The following is a 14,314-nucleotide window of genomic DNA, read 5'->3' on the forward strand; positions in this document are numbered from 1 at the left end:
GACCTCGTATCAGAGTATTCCCGTGTGGTGGAGGCAAGGCCCGAAGGCTTGGAGGGCTTCGCCGGGGCTGTAAGCATGGGACTTCCGCCATGCGTCGCCGGTGTCCCCGAGGCCGGTTTCTTTGCTGGTACAGAACCTGAAGAGGGAAGAGGGGACTTACCTGGAGCCGAGGTTTTCTGTTGTCCGGAGGACTTCGGGTTCGAGTCTCGAGGCGATGCCGAGGTATTCGGGGCCGAGGCCGGGACCGACCTCGAGGCCGAGGTAGAGGGTTGGTCCGGGGCGAAAAGATCCGCCATGCGGGCTTTCGCTCGATGGAGGGCCTGGTTCTGGAAAGTAGCGCACTGGGGGCAGGAGTCGGTTGGATGAGCGGCCCCCAGGCAGAGGATGCACCGGCGATGCGGGTCTGTGATGGAAAGAAGCCGCTTGCACAGGGAGCACTTTTTAAAGCCGGTCAAAGGCCGGGACATAGAATCGAAACTGGCCGCAGCTCGAATAGCCACGCGGCCACGGGGACCCGAAAGCCTCCGGGTCGGTGAAAAACGAAGCAGGAACAGTTGAAACAAGAAAAAAACTCTCGCACAGCGACTAAATTGAGAAAAACAAGAAAAAATTGCGGTGCTAGAAGGCAGTTGGGGCAGAGCCTGAAAAAACACGACTTCTAGGCTCAGCGGAAAATTTTGAACTGGAGACTACGAGGGGATGCGCCCCCTAGTGGAGCAGGAAGGCACGCATGCGTGGAGCAGCAGAGCAAACTTAAATCTTCAATCAAGTTTGCTTGAAAATGCTTCCGCATCGGGGCTCCGTAGATGACGTCACCCACATGTGAGAATATCATGCCTGCTTGTCCTGGGATAAGGAAAGATTTATAAACTATGAACAGTTTTACCTCATGCAAAATTGTCATTTCTTTAATAAGACATTAACTATTTTTTCTGCGGCCCTCCAAGTACCTACAAATCCAAAATGTGGCCCTGCAAAGGGTTTGAGTTTGAGACCACTGGGTTATACAGTTCTGGGCAAGGGAACAACCAGATGAAACAGTTTCCTAGAGAGTCCTGAATGTTAGAAACACTGTAACATGATGGCAGATAAAGGCCAAAAACGACCCATCCAGTTGCCTATCTGCAGCATTCACTATCTCCTCCTCTCCCTATTGGCTAAGGCTCTTAACATTTGCTTCTGCTCTTCTTATTGGCTAAGGCTCTTTACAGCTGTATTGTGATGTCATAGAACTTTATGATTATATAAATATTGTACAGTAGAAAACCCCAAAAGAGGAGTACTGAAAATATATCAAGAGAACGAGTCTCCCCTGACCCAAAAAGAGGGGTGAAGGGAAGAGAGAGCCCAACAGGAACAACCTACCACCACTATCTTCTCCTCTCCCTATTGGCTAAGGCTCTTAACATTTGCTTCTGCTCTTCTTATTGGCTAAGGCTCTTTACAGCTGCTTCTGCTCTTCTTATTGGCTAAGGCTCTTTATAGCTGTATTGTGATGTCATAGAACTTTATGGTTATATAAATATTGTACAATAGAAAACCCCAAAAGAGGAGTACTGAAAATATATCAAGAGAACGAGTCTCCCCTGACCCAAAAAGAGGGGTGAAGGGAAGAGATAGCCCAACAGGAACAACCTACCACCACTATCTTCTCCTCTCCCTATTGGCTAAGGCTTTTTACAGCTGCATTGTGATGTCATAGAACTTTAGGGTTATAGAAACATTGTAACACGATGGCAGATAAAGGCCAAATGGCCTATCCAGTTGCTCATCTGTAGCATCCACTATCTTCTCCTCTCCTTATTGGCTAAGGCTCTTTACAGCTGCATTGTGATGTCACTTTATGGTTAGATAAATATTGTCAATTGACGAAATAGCACAATAGTTCAAGTTAAATTTTCTGTGAAAGTATAGCCCAAACTTCAGATTGGAAGGGTGTATATTCTCTTATCCTCTCCTAACTCTCTTCACAGTAAATAATACAACATTTATAGATCCTCAGAAGTACCACCTAGCACTCATACAAATTCATTGTCTCAGGCTTTATGTACAAGCAAAGCAAACTTACTGAAAAATGTTGCAACAAGTCCTCTTTCTCCTGTTCAACAAATCCACAGACTGCTAGTGCTTTGGGGCGGTGGTCCACAACCATATGATTCAATGTGCCCCGCCCTCTCGTACCACGACCCCGGCCCCTGCCTCGGCTCTGAACAGAAGAAGCCTTTCCCCGACTCGTGGGAAGGATACCCAGCCGAGCGGCCTAAAAAGAAATAAAATATGAGAGAATGCTTCTAGTGTAATTTATATAAGAAAACAAAGGTAAAATACATGCTGTAGGTTATAATAACCCAGTCTGATAGAAGAAACCAACTGGATAAAAGTCTAGAACCAATGTGATTCACCCAGAAAATATGTGATAGGCAAAAAATAAATGTCTTAATCATTTCCGAGTGCCATGCAGATGAACCTTTAAATTCTATTCTGAACTTGCCTTTACAAACCTCTCAACTTTGGAAGAAATTAACGCACACAGACCAGGTCAGAGAACTTATGAAATTTCAAGGTCCCATGGATTTGGTTTGCAGCATCCTCAGAGCAGTGCACTTTCTTTGGTTTTTTGGGTTTATTTCTTTTTTAAACTATTTGCCTTGTACAGCAGAGTAGCTTAACGGTTTGAGCAGTGGGCTGAGATCCGGGGAACCCAGGTTCAAATTCTATTACACCACCACATGATTTTGGGCAAGTCACTTAGGGCTCCTTTTACTAAGCCGTGGTAGAGGTTTCTATTGCAGCCCCGAGCGCTAAATGCTCCAATGTTCATTGGAATTCGAAGAGCTTCGGAGTATTTAGTACTCTGGGCCCCAGTAGAAACCCAGTGTTAATATTCCACGGCCTCAGGTAGAAACCTAGATTGTGAGCTTTCTAGGAACAGGAAAATACTACGTGAACTTCTGGCAAAGGTGTATGTTAAATATATATAACAAAGAAAGTCATAAGATAATACCAAGAGAGGAACAAACAGGACTCCTTTCCATCCGTAAAACCTCACCTCCACCTGCAGCTGACTGAGTTTTTTTCTCAACTCAGTGGTGTCCTCTCCTGAAGTCAACCGTTTGTGCAAATCCAACTCGGCATCCAGCAGCTCTTTCTGTGCCTTTCGGAAATACAGACAGCATTTAACACTTCAGTGTCTTTGCACATGTTCTTTTAATTGATCTTCTGAACACTTAAATTTAGATCATTTCTACCTAAAAGTCCTTACTTGGAAATTAAGTATCTAAAAAAAAAATAAAAAGGCAGAAGTGAAGGAGCCAAATTAATATTTATACAGCAATGAGACAGACCCCTCTTCCACCACTTTGCACTCTATTGATCCCAGTGCAAGGACTGGTGTCTTATGTAGGATAAAATTCTAAAAATTATGAAACCTTTTCTCCTCTTAAGATCACCTATTTCATTAAGGATGTAATTTTTTGTTGCATGAATACCATCAGTCATAGGTAAGAAAGCAGAAAAGGACAGACTAACTCTGCAATGATTAAGCTAGCTTACAAAGTTCAAACTGTGCAATAAAGCTTTGAAATATAAGCTACTTTTAGCTTAAGTCAGAAAACATATAGAGCCCATGTATGTAACATCTCGCAGAAGCTCTTTGTAGCTCTGTATTTGTAACACCTTTACAGAAGCTCATGCAAACCGCTCTGAATTGACTCCCCAGTCATTAGTAGCAGTCTAGAAGCTCAGATAAACTATAAACAATTTCTCTGCTACACACTTTTTTTTTTTTTGGGGGGGGGGGGGTGCCCAGAATCTTCCAATTAAATAAAGCTTTTAAAAAAAAAAAAAAAGGGATGATATCATGAAGGGCAAGAACGATGTTTAAAAAAGGTACCTACTTCAGTCTTGGACTTGACCTTGGATGGGGTTGAGGAAGTTTTTAATTCGTCCTTTAACTGAGATATTTTCTCTCCAAGGTCTTTTAACGTCTTTATGATCTCAGCTCTTTCTTCTGCCTTCATGGTTTTGTTTTTCTCCAACTTAGATATCAACATCTATTCAAATTAAAAAGAAAAATGTAGGCAAAAAAGGGATGCAAGAGGATATGCAAAATTCACAAGTTCACTATCCTTGTCCCAAACGGCCTACAAGGCAAGGTTTAATTTATTTATTATGATATTTTTTTTTTATTAGCTACTCCACTCATAATCCCAACCTGCCTCTTCTTCTGCTTCCGTATGCTGAAGTGCTGTGGACTAAAATGACTGTAGCTTCCAATCACAGCACAAGATAACAAGACTTTTCCAAACTTACGCATCATATGGAATCTCTGTTTCTTGCACTGCTCTTCTCTAGTTTGCCTTCTTATTTCTCCATCAATATATCTGAACATTGGCACTGCTGTCCCACTAGCTAAGGGACCCTTTTACTAAAGCTTAGAACCAGATTCTGTACAAGGCACCTATATTAATTACCTAAACGAGCTTTAACAAGCTCATAATTGGAAAAAAAAATTTTAATTGACTTATAGGCGCCTACCTGAATACAGAATACAGTACAGGGATTCAAACAGGGATTGGACGGATTCCTGAGGGACAAAGGGATCGTAGGGAACTGAAAGGGGTGCGGGGACAAAGGGTCAGGAATTTGATGGGAAGATAGGACTTCGATGAGAAACCAAGGGGTGATTCAAACAGGACATGACCTGTTGGGCCGCCGCGGGAGCGGACTGCTGGGCGGGTTGGACCTGTGGTCTGACCCAGCAGAGGCACTGCTTATGTTCTTATAAAAGGTAAGCAGCTATCGCTTGGCGCCTAACACCTAAGGAGAAATTAGGTTCTTACCTGCTAATTTACTTTCTTTTAGCTTCTCCAGACCAGTAGAGGTCAACTTTACGATTGGGTATATATCTAATCATGACCAGCAGGTGGAGACTGAAAACAAAACTTTGGGACAGTATATCCTAGCCCCTCCTCTCTATTTCCCTCAGTCTGCCGAATAGCCAAGCAGAACCAAGAACTGGAAACAACAGAGAGAAAAAACAATACTCCGAAAGGAGTAACCAATAACATACCCAAAAAATGCTGTTGGAAAATGCAGAGGAGAAATTCCCGAAGGAAGAAGGTCCCCACAGCTCGCCAGCTAAGCCAGCCGAGCCACAGCCGCTGTTCTTCAATTCTCCCCGGCCCTAGAAAAATACTAGAACCCGCAGCAAAAACCAAAAACTGCCCGCGCAACAGCCCCAACAACAACAACAACAGACAGGGTGGGGACCTCTACTGGTCTGGAGAAGCTAAAAGAAAGTAAATTAGCAGGTAAGAACCTAATTTCTCCTTCTTTAGCACTCTCCAGACCAGTAGAGGTTAACTTTACGATTGGGACGTACCAAAGCAGTCCCTCTCACGGGCGGGACCCCCGAAGGGCCGATACCAGAACACGCTCACCGAACACCGCGTCCCGACGCGCCTGAACATCTACCCGATAATGCCGAACAAATGAATGCAAGGAGGACCAAACCGCAGCCTTACAAATATCCACCGGAGGCACGAGCGACGACTCAGCCCAAGAAGCCGCCTGACCCCTAGTGGAATGAGCCTTGAGAAACTCCGGAACCGGCTTCTGACTCAGAAGATAAGCGGAAGCGATCGTCTCCTTGATCCAGCGCGCAATAGTAGCCTTAGAAGCGCCAGCCCCCCGACGAGGACCCGCCAGAAGCACAAAGAGATGATCGGAGCTCCGAAAATCCCGGGTCCGCTGCACATAAGCATGGAGGACCCGACCGACATCCAACTTGCGCAGCTGTCGTTGCTCAGAAGAACCCTCCCGACTACCCAAGACCGGGAGGACCACCGATTGATTGACATGAAAAGGAGAAACTACCTTCGGCAGAAAGGAAGGAACAGGCCGCAAAACAACCCGCTCCTTTGAAAACTCCAGGAAGGGAGCCCTACAAGAGAAAGCCTGTAGCTCCGACACCCGTCTAGCGGAAGTAATGGCCACCAAAAAGACCGACTTCAGCGTAAGGTCCTTCAACGAACAGCCATCCAACGGCTCGAAAGGAGGGCGCACTAGAACAGAGAGAACCAGATTGAGATCCCAAGAGGGAATCGAGGGCCTTATGGGAGGCCTGAGCAACTTGGCCGCCCTAAGAAAGCGAATCACATCAGGAATGGCTGACAAACGCTGACCTGTCACCAGCCCCCGAAAAGCCGACAGGGCCGCCAGATGAACCCGAAGAGAAGACCAGGCCAGGCCCCTATCCAGGCCATCCTGCAAAAACTCTAGAATGTTAGGCAGAGAAGCGCGAAAGGAGACCACTCCCCGCGCTCGGCACCATTCCTCAAAAAGACGCCAAACCCGTACATAAGCCCGAGAGGTAGAAAGCCTCCGGGACCCCAAAAGTGTAGAGATCACCTTGTCGGAATATCCCTTCTTACTCAGGCGGCCCCTTTCAAGAGCCAAGCCGTAAGACAAAAGGGAGACGGGTCGAACATGGGAATGGGACCCTGCGTCAGAAGATCGCACTCGAGAGGCAGAGGAAGAGGATCCGCCACCAGATGCCTCACCAGATCCGCATACCACGGACGACGAGGCCAATCCGGAGCCACCAAGACCACCAGCCCCGGATGGCGAACAATGCGAAGCAGTACTCTGCCTACTAATGGCCAAGGAGGGAACACATACAACAGCCCCTCCGTTGGCCACGGTTGGACCAGAGCATCCAGACCCTCGGCCAGACCGTCCCTGCGACGACTGAAGAAGCGGGGTACTTTGGCGTTGCCACTTGTAGCCATCAGATCCATCAGGGGCTGCCCCCAAGCACGCACTAGCAACTGAAACGCCTCGGCGCCGAGACACCACTCTCCCGGATCCAAGAAGTGACGACTGAGGAAGTCCGCCTGAACGTTTTCTACCCCGGCAATGTGAGAGGCCGAGAGGTCCAGAAGATGCGACTCCGCCCAAACCATGAGCCGAGCCGCCTCCTGCGCCACCAGAGTGCTCTTGGTGCCCCCCTGACGATTGACATAAGCCACCGCCGTGGCATTGTCCGACAGGACTCTGACCGACTTGCCCAACAAAAGGGAGTGGAAAGCCAACAGCGCCAGCCGGACCGCCCTGGTCTCCAACACGTTGATCGACCAGGAGGCCTCCTCCGTGGACCAGGTTCCCTGAGCAGAGTGACCCAGACACTGGGCCCCCCAACCCAGGAGACTCGCATCCGTAAGGAGCACCGTCCACTGCGGAAGATCCAGACCCACCCCCTGAACTAGGTGAGGGGTCCGGAGCCACCAACGCAGACTGCAGCGCGCCAAGCCTCGCAGGGGAACCGGAACATCCATCCCGTGCCTCTGGGGAGACCACCTCCGGAGCAGAGCATACTGAAGAGGACGCATGTGGGCCCGCGCCCACCTCACCACGTCCAGGGACGCCGCCATCGACCCCAGGACCTGGAGGAAATCTCGCGCCCGAGGACACCGGGACGCCAAAAGCAGGCGAATCTGAGACTGCAATTTGCTCACCCGGGCCTCTGGGAGGAAGACCTTCCCCAAGGAGGTGTCGAACAGCACCCCGAGGTACTCCAGACGCTGAGCCGGAACCAACCGACTCTTGGAAAGGTTGACCACCCAGCCCAGCGACCGGAGAAACTCCACCACCCGAGCCGTAACCCGGTAGCTTTCCTGCAACGACTTGGCCCGAATTAACCAGTCGTCCAGGTAGGGGTGTACCAGAATGCCCTCCGACCGCAAGGCTGCCGCGACGACCACCATCACCTTGGTGAACGTCCGGGGAGCCGTGGCCAGCCCAAAGGGAAGCGCACAGAACTGATAGTGCCGACCCAAGATCGCAAAGCGCAGGAAACGCTGATGAGAGGTCCGAATAGGAACATGCAAGTAGGCCTCCGTCAGATCGAGAGAAGTGAGAAACTCCCCCGGCTGAACCGCCAGAATGACCGACCGCAGCGTTTCCATACGGAAAGAGGGAACCTTGAGAGCCCTGTTGACCCCTTTCAAATCGAGGATGGGCCGAAAAGTCCCCTCCTTCTTGGGCACCACAAAGTAAATGGAGTACCTGCCCGTGCCCCACTCCGGGGGGGGCACCGGAACTACTGCCCTGAGATCTAGCAAGCGCTGAAGGGTCTGGCGAAAAGCCTGCTTCTTCCCCGGAGTCTGACACGGAGAAGCGAGGAAAAAATCCGGCAGAGAGCGGGCGAACTCCAGGGCATAACCGTCCCGCACCACCTCCAGGACCCACTGATCGGACGTGATCTCGGCCCATTTGGGAAAAAAGTCGCGCAGCCGGGCCCCCACCGGAACCAAGGGGGGCGCCGGCAAGGCGTCATTGTGCAGGACGGGAAGCGGGGGAACCGGCGGAGGGATTCCCTGCCCCCCGACGGGCCCCCCGAAAGGGCTGCATGCGCTGGAAGAACCGACCCCGGGAAAACCCCGGAGACTGGAAAGAAGCAGCCCCACGCCCAGGGCGATACTTGCGAAATTCCCGCAAACGCCCCCGGGCCGCACCCCCCCGAGACGCCGGGCGGGCACGGTCCTCCGGCAAACGGGGAACTTTCGAGTCCGACAGAGTCTGAATTAACTTATCCAAGTCCTCTCCAAATAAAAACGACCCCCGAAAGGGAAATTTAGTAAGCTTAGCTTTGGACGCAGCATCCGCCGCCCAAGCGCGCAGCCACAACACACGCCTTGCGGCCACGCCAAAAGCCATGGACTTAGCCGAGATCCGCACCAAGTCATACAGAGCATCCGAGAGGAATGAGGCAGCCATCTCAATCTTCGCTACCTCCTGATCCACCAGAGACCAGTCGTCAGACTCTCGATCCAAGACCCGCTCCGCCCACCGAAACACGGCGCGAGCGACCAGTCCCCCACAAATAGCCGCCTGGACCCCAAAGGCAGAGACTTGGAAATTTTGCTTAAGGATGGTCTCCAATTTGCGCTCCTCAGAGTCCCGCAAGGCAGAACCGCCCTCAACAGGCACGGTATGCCGCTTGGAAATAGCCGAGACCACCGCATCCACGACTGGCGAAGCTAACGTAGCCCGATCCCCTTCAGGAATGGGATACAGGCGAGCCATGCTGCGCGCCAGCCGAAACGGCGTCTCCGGCGTTTTCCACTGCTCAAGAATAATATCCCGAATATCCTGATGCATAGGAAAAGAGCGGGAAACGGAACGGATCCCTCGTAACAGAGGGTCCCCCACACGCGGAGTCTCCGGCGGCGCGTCCTCAAACCGCAAAGCCGAAGAAACCTGTTGAATAAGGTCAGGCAGCTCATCTCTCTGAAAAAGGCGCACCACGGACGCCTCGTCACTGGAGAACGGGAAACCCGACAACCCGCCGCCAGCTTCCGTCCCCTCCAGAGGGTCCTGGAATTCCTCAGAAGGGTCCAGGTCCTCCTCCATACCGACACGTTCCTCCGACCACAAATCCTCGTCCCACGACACCCGCGGACGCTTGGACAAGAGAGGCGGCGGAGGGGACGTCACGTCAGACGAGAGAGGCAAAGCCGCAGGGAGCGCGGAGGAAACCCCACCCCCCGAGACCCCCTGGGCGCAACCGGGACCCCCAGCCGCCTGAAAATAGGCTTTGCATAATGAAAAGAAAAAATCAGGGGAAAAACCCCCCGAGGGTCCCAAGGGACTCCCTGCCACAGCAGGGGACCCAGCAGAAACCTGCCCCTGCTTAGACAAAACAGGGGGAAGGTCACCTGAGGTGGAAGACAAAATGGAGGGGCCAGACAGAGAAGATGGCGTCTTTCCCGCCAAAACAGCTCCCTCCACAGCCTGAAGCGGCTGAGAGACCTGAATAGTCTCAGCCGCTAAAACAGGCAAGCCGGCATCAGCTGTCAAAATATCAGCTGAGAGGGAATCCTCTAAAACCCGACCGTCGGCGGCTCGGGGAATCCCTCCGTGGGCGGACGGAGAAGACCGGGCTTCTCCACCGTTCCCTGCCGACTCGCGAGGCACCATCGGCGGGGAGCTCTGGGCGCCTGCAGCCGCTGCCGACGGAGCTCCTCCACCGCACCGGCCTGAACACCGCTTGCACAGGCCGGCCGCGAGTGCCTCGCGTCTGGAGCACAATGAGCACTTTTTCCCTTTAGAAGTGCTCATTGCTCCATACGCGACCTAGCTGTAAAAAAGTGCCGGTTAGTTGAAAAAATACAGTAAAATACAGTTTTCTTAAAGGGATACAACCCTCCAGACCAGCACTACCTCAGGATTTTTTTTTTTTTTTTTTTTTTTTTACAGAACAGGCTCCACAGGCTCTCGAAGCAATATGCCTTGCTTGATTTAGGGGGCAAGGCTTACTGCTGAGGCTCCTCTAAAAAAATATGGGGAGGTGGAGGAAGTGGGGGGAGGGACCCCGCTCGTGACCCGCCGGGTTTGACACCCCCGAGGTCGGACGAACCCCCAAACAGAGTCCGTCCAAGCTCCGTCCGGCTAAAAACAGGGACAATAAACCTCTAAACAAATTCCAACAGCCCTACCAAGGGAGATGGGTACAGATCACTCAACACCTGCTGGAGACTGAAAGAAGACTGAGGGAAATAGAGAGGAGGGGCTAGGATATACTGTCCCAAAGTTTTGTTTTCAGTCTCCACCTGCTGGTCATGATTAGATATATACCCAATCGTAAAGTTAACCTCTACTGGTCTGGAGAGTGCTAAAGAAATGGACGTGTTTAAGGGTGGAGATAGACACAGGTGCTGCTAGGTGCAATTCTCAAAAACTTACCCCTTCTTCTACGAAACCGCACTAGCGGTTTTTAACGCAGAGAGCCGCACTGAATGGCCCACGCGAGTTCCTATGAGCGTCGGGAGCAGTGTGGCTCTCTGCGCTAAAAAACGCTAGCGCGATTTCATAGAAGAGGGGGTTAGGCGCCGCAATGTAGGCCAATAGAACCCTGGCCTACGTTACCAGCACCTAAGTTTTGTGATCGGTGCCATAAGAAGTTTATTAGCATTTATAGACTGCGATGATTCAATACATCATCATAGTGGTTTACATAGTATTAGACAAGAAAGAAATGAACTTCATAATCAACAGGAACGTAAAAATACAAAGAAAATAATAAATTACAAAATAAATTCTAATTAAAATAGAAAAAAAGATGATAAAACTTAATACAATTATAAAAGCAGCAACTGCAAATCTCTCCCCCAACATTCGTACCAATATGATTCTAAATATCCCCTGATTGAAAAAAGCAATTAAGAGTATGCCAATCTGAAAAGATAAGTTTTTAACAGACTTCTAAATTGAATAGATGAAAATTCACTACGTAATTCTAGATAAGGTCCAGAAGCAAAGACAGGCAGAATTATGTGTAGAGGTTAATCTCAACAAGTGGACTGAAGGTAAGGAGAATTGATGACCATTACTGGATCATACATTTCTAGCTGGGTTATATGGGATCCAAAGATGAGCTAAATATTCCGATTGCCCTGTCCAAAATGCCTTGAAAGTTAGAGTCAAAGCTTTATGCAATAGTTTTGACTTTATTGGAAGATAATGAAAATTTTTCAGGAGTGGAGTGACGTGGTCATATCTATGGGCGTTTGCTAATACCCTAATGGCAGTATTTTGGATAATCTGCAATTTTTTAAGAGCTATTTTCAGAAGACCAATGTAAATATTCAGTAATTCAACTTTGTGTCTGTTTGATATTGCATGGAAGTTGTATTTCTCCTCCCTTGGTCTGTTCAATAAAGACTCCTTGTTTAAATTTTTTATTTTTTTTAACAAAAGGTACAGGGAGGGTTGCGAGCAGATACGTATTCAGTAACACTTAGCCAAACAGTGTTGCTCAATATCAGCCCTCACTACCACGTCACTCTCTGGTTAGTGTCTGGTCTGACATTCAGTGCTGGTGTCTGGAAAACTAGCCAGGCGAGAGCCAAATAAAGAGTGATCCTAACTATGCCCAGGTACAACACTGAAAATCCAGGCTTGTGGCAGTCAGAATGCGTCGACAAACTTCAGGCTGCCCCCAACACCGTCCATTATTGTATCACTGGATAGACACGTGGTTTAATGAAAATTAACCAAGACTTTACCTTTTGGCATTCAATTTGTTTCTCTAACATTTCTTGTTTCTTTTTCCTCATATCTTGTTGGAGTTTTAGAGCCTCCTGAATGAAAGAAGTACATTTTGATAAAGAAGCCTCAGGCTGGTAGGAACATTATGTAATAATCATATGAAAAGCAGTTAAGGGCTAATTTTAATAAATAGCTGTGTGTGTCATGCTTCAAGGCCACAGGTGGAATTCATTTATTTTCGCTGCAAGGTTCTTGTACCAGCTGGAATTCTCATGGCAAATGCGACACAAAGGGTTCCTTTTACGAAGCCACGTTAGCAGCTTTATTGCACACACATTTTTAGCGCGTGCTAATTCCGGCGCTAGCCGGAAAACTACCGCTTGCTCAAGAGGAGGCGGTAGCGGCTAGCGTGGCCGGCAAATTAGCGCACGCTATTACGCGCATTAAACCAGTAACGCGGTTTCGTAAAAGGAGCTCAAAGGGGCTCGTTTACAAAGCACGTAGACACACAAAGCACCAGGGCTTTGAAAATGAGCCCCAAAATCCTTTACTACTCCAACAAAACTGTATCAGCATTTTCCCCATAAAACAAATTTAAGAAAAGAGATTCCTCTGTAGACAAGCGAGACAATGCAGCCACATGTAGGCCATATCACTCACCAGTGCCAGCTCAGACCTGCTCCCCTATAGCTTAGAAAAGTCTGGAAGCAACGGCCACCACTGCCCGTCTTTATCATCTGCTCAGCAAGCTTCTTCTTCAACATTTTCAGCTCTTAAGGTGCGCTTCTGTTATTGTTCTGATTTTATTGCTATGTTTTCAATGTACCCAGCGCAGCATTGTATAATAAATAAAAGATGCTGCTCCCACTTTTCAAAAATTGGTTGAATGGCTGTTGAGTTTAACGGCATCTCCCCTCATTTCAACCTAGTATTTCTCCTATTCCCCATACAGAATGATAAAGGAAGAGAAAGAAAAGCATAAGGAAAAACCGAGTCAGAGTTGAAAAATACTCCCGCAATGCTCAAAAGCTTGGCTTTTGTTTTACACAATCATGTTCCAATCTCTCCCGGGAAAGATCTCCCTCTTCCAAACCCACATCAATGCTGAGGGAAAAAATGGAACCTCATAGAAAAGCACCTGGCTGATGTTCAGAATTAAAAAATAAAGGAAGTTTAAAACTGCCCCAAAACTAAGTAAAAACAAGGCTGGGTAGGAAAAAAAAGAGAATTATGAAAGGGGGGGGGGGGGTGTACCGCTCACGAGAAAAGCACTTCAAAAGTTGTCAAAATAGAAAACACAAACACATGAGCTCTGTACTCTACATAAAAACAAAGGCTAACTGTCCCATGCACTCACACTAGAGCACTAGGTAGGGACCAGCATGAGGCTCTACCACACAACATCACCCAGTTTAAGAATTAATGTCCTGCTTGGAGAAAGCCAAGTTGCTTACCTAACGGAATAAGCTAGCCACACAACCCTCTCACTTTCCTCTGCGGTTGAAGCTATCAAAATCCTATAATTATACTTCAGGCAAGGGTGGCAGTTATTTTTTGATATGCACACACCGACACAAGACTTTTCTGAGCTCTGGTGGCGGGGGTCCGAGCTGGCACCATCAGCAATGATATTATCTATGTGTGGTTGGCTAATCCCACTGTCGATGGGACAGCCCTGGTCACAGGGAAGCAACTCAGCTGAACTATAACATAAGGGTAAAATGTATCCGTCATAGCTTAAAAATAAGAGCCTGTTCATGAAAGTAAGCTATGGTTCTGGTGCCTTGAAAGAGTCAGCTTCTGAAATTCCCAGTCTGATGGCCAAAGGCAGCTGGACCGTCTGTCCTCAACCTGGATCTGTGCCTTGTGAGCATAAACAGAACTTCCCACAAGAGCCACCTAGGAACGGAAGCTGGCTATCTCTGCTCTAAGCCTCTGTCCATCCACTATCAAATTATTTTAAAAGTGTAGCCTGAAATCTATATTAATGGAAGCAAAAAAAAAAAACCCAAAACAAACAAACCCCAAGAATGATCAGAAAACTACATATTGCTTTGAAAAGGTACATTTAGGTTTGTTATGCTTGTGAATATTTTGACTCGATTTGCATTTTAAGGTTATGACCTGCCTTGGTCAATTTTATTGCTAGGCAGCTATAAATTCCATAAATAAAATATAGTGAATAAAACAACACACATTCTTTTCACGTGTTTATTTTGAACGTAAGCTTTCACCCTTTACAACCCAGTGCAAGCCCAAAAAC

At 48.4% G+C, this 14,314-nt stretch overlaps 1 protein-coding gene across 1 annotated transcript in view; it reads right to left on the reverse strand.

The window, feature by feature from the left end:
* RBM27 (RNA binding motif protein 27) overlaps positions 1-14,314 on the reverse strand; it is a 59,996-nt gene that overhangs the window by 9,828 nt on the left and 35,854 nt on the right. Inside the window, exons 15-18 of the mRNA XM_033927468.1 lie at positions 12,069-12,143; positions 3,897-4,052; positions 3,050-3,154; positions 2,069-2,260 (exon numbers count right to left, since the gene is read on the reverse strand). Coding sequence (XP_033783359.1) covers positions 2,069-2,260; positions 3,050-3,154; positions 3,897-4,052; positions 12,069-12,143 — 528 coding nt within the window. The remainder of the gene's footprint in view (positions 1-2,068; positions 2,261-3,049; positions 3,155-3,896; positions 4,053-12,068; positions 12,144-14,314) is intronic.

Source organism: Geotrypetes seraphini, chromosome 18, assembly GCF_902459505.1.
Source record: "Geotrypetes seraphini chromosome 18, aGeoSer1.1, whole genome shotgun sequence".
In the NCBI taxonomy this organism is placed as follows: Eukaryota; Metazoa; Chordata; class Amphibia; order Gymnophiona; family Dermophiidae; genus Geotrypetes; species Geotrypetes seraphini.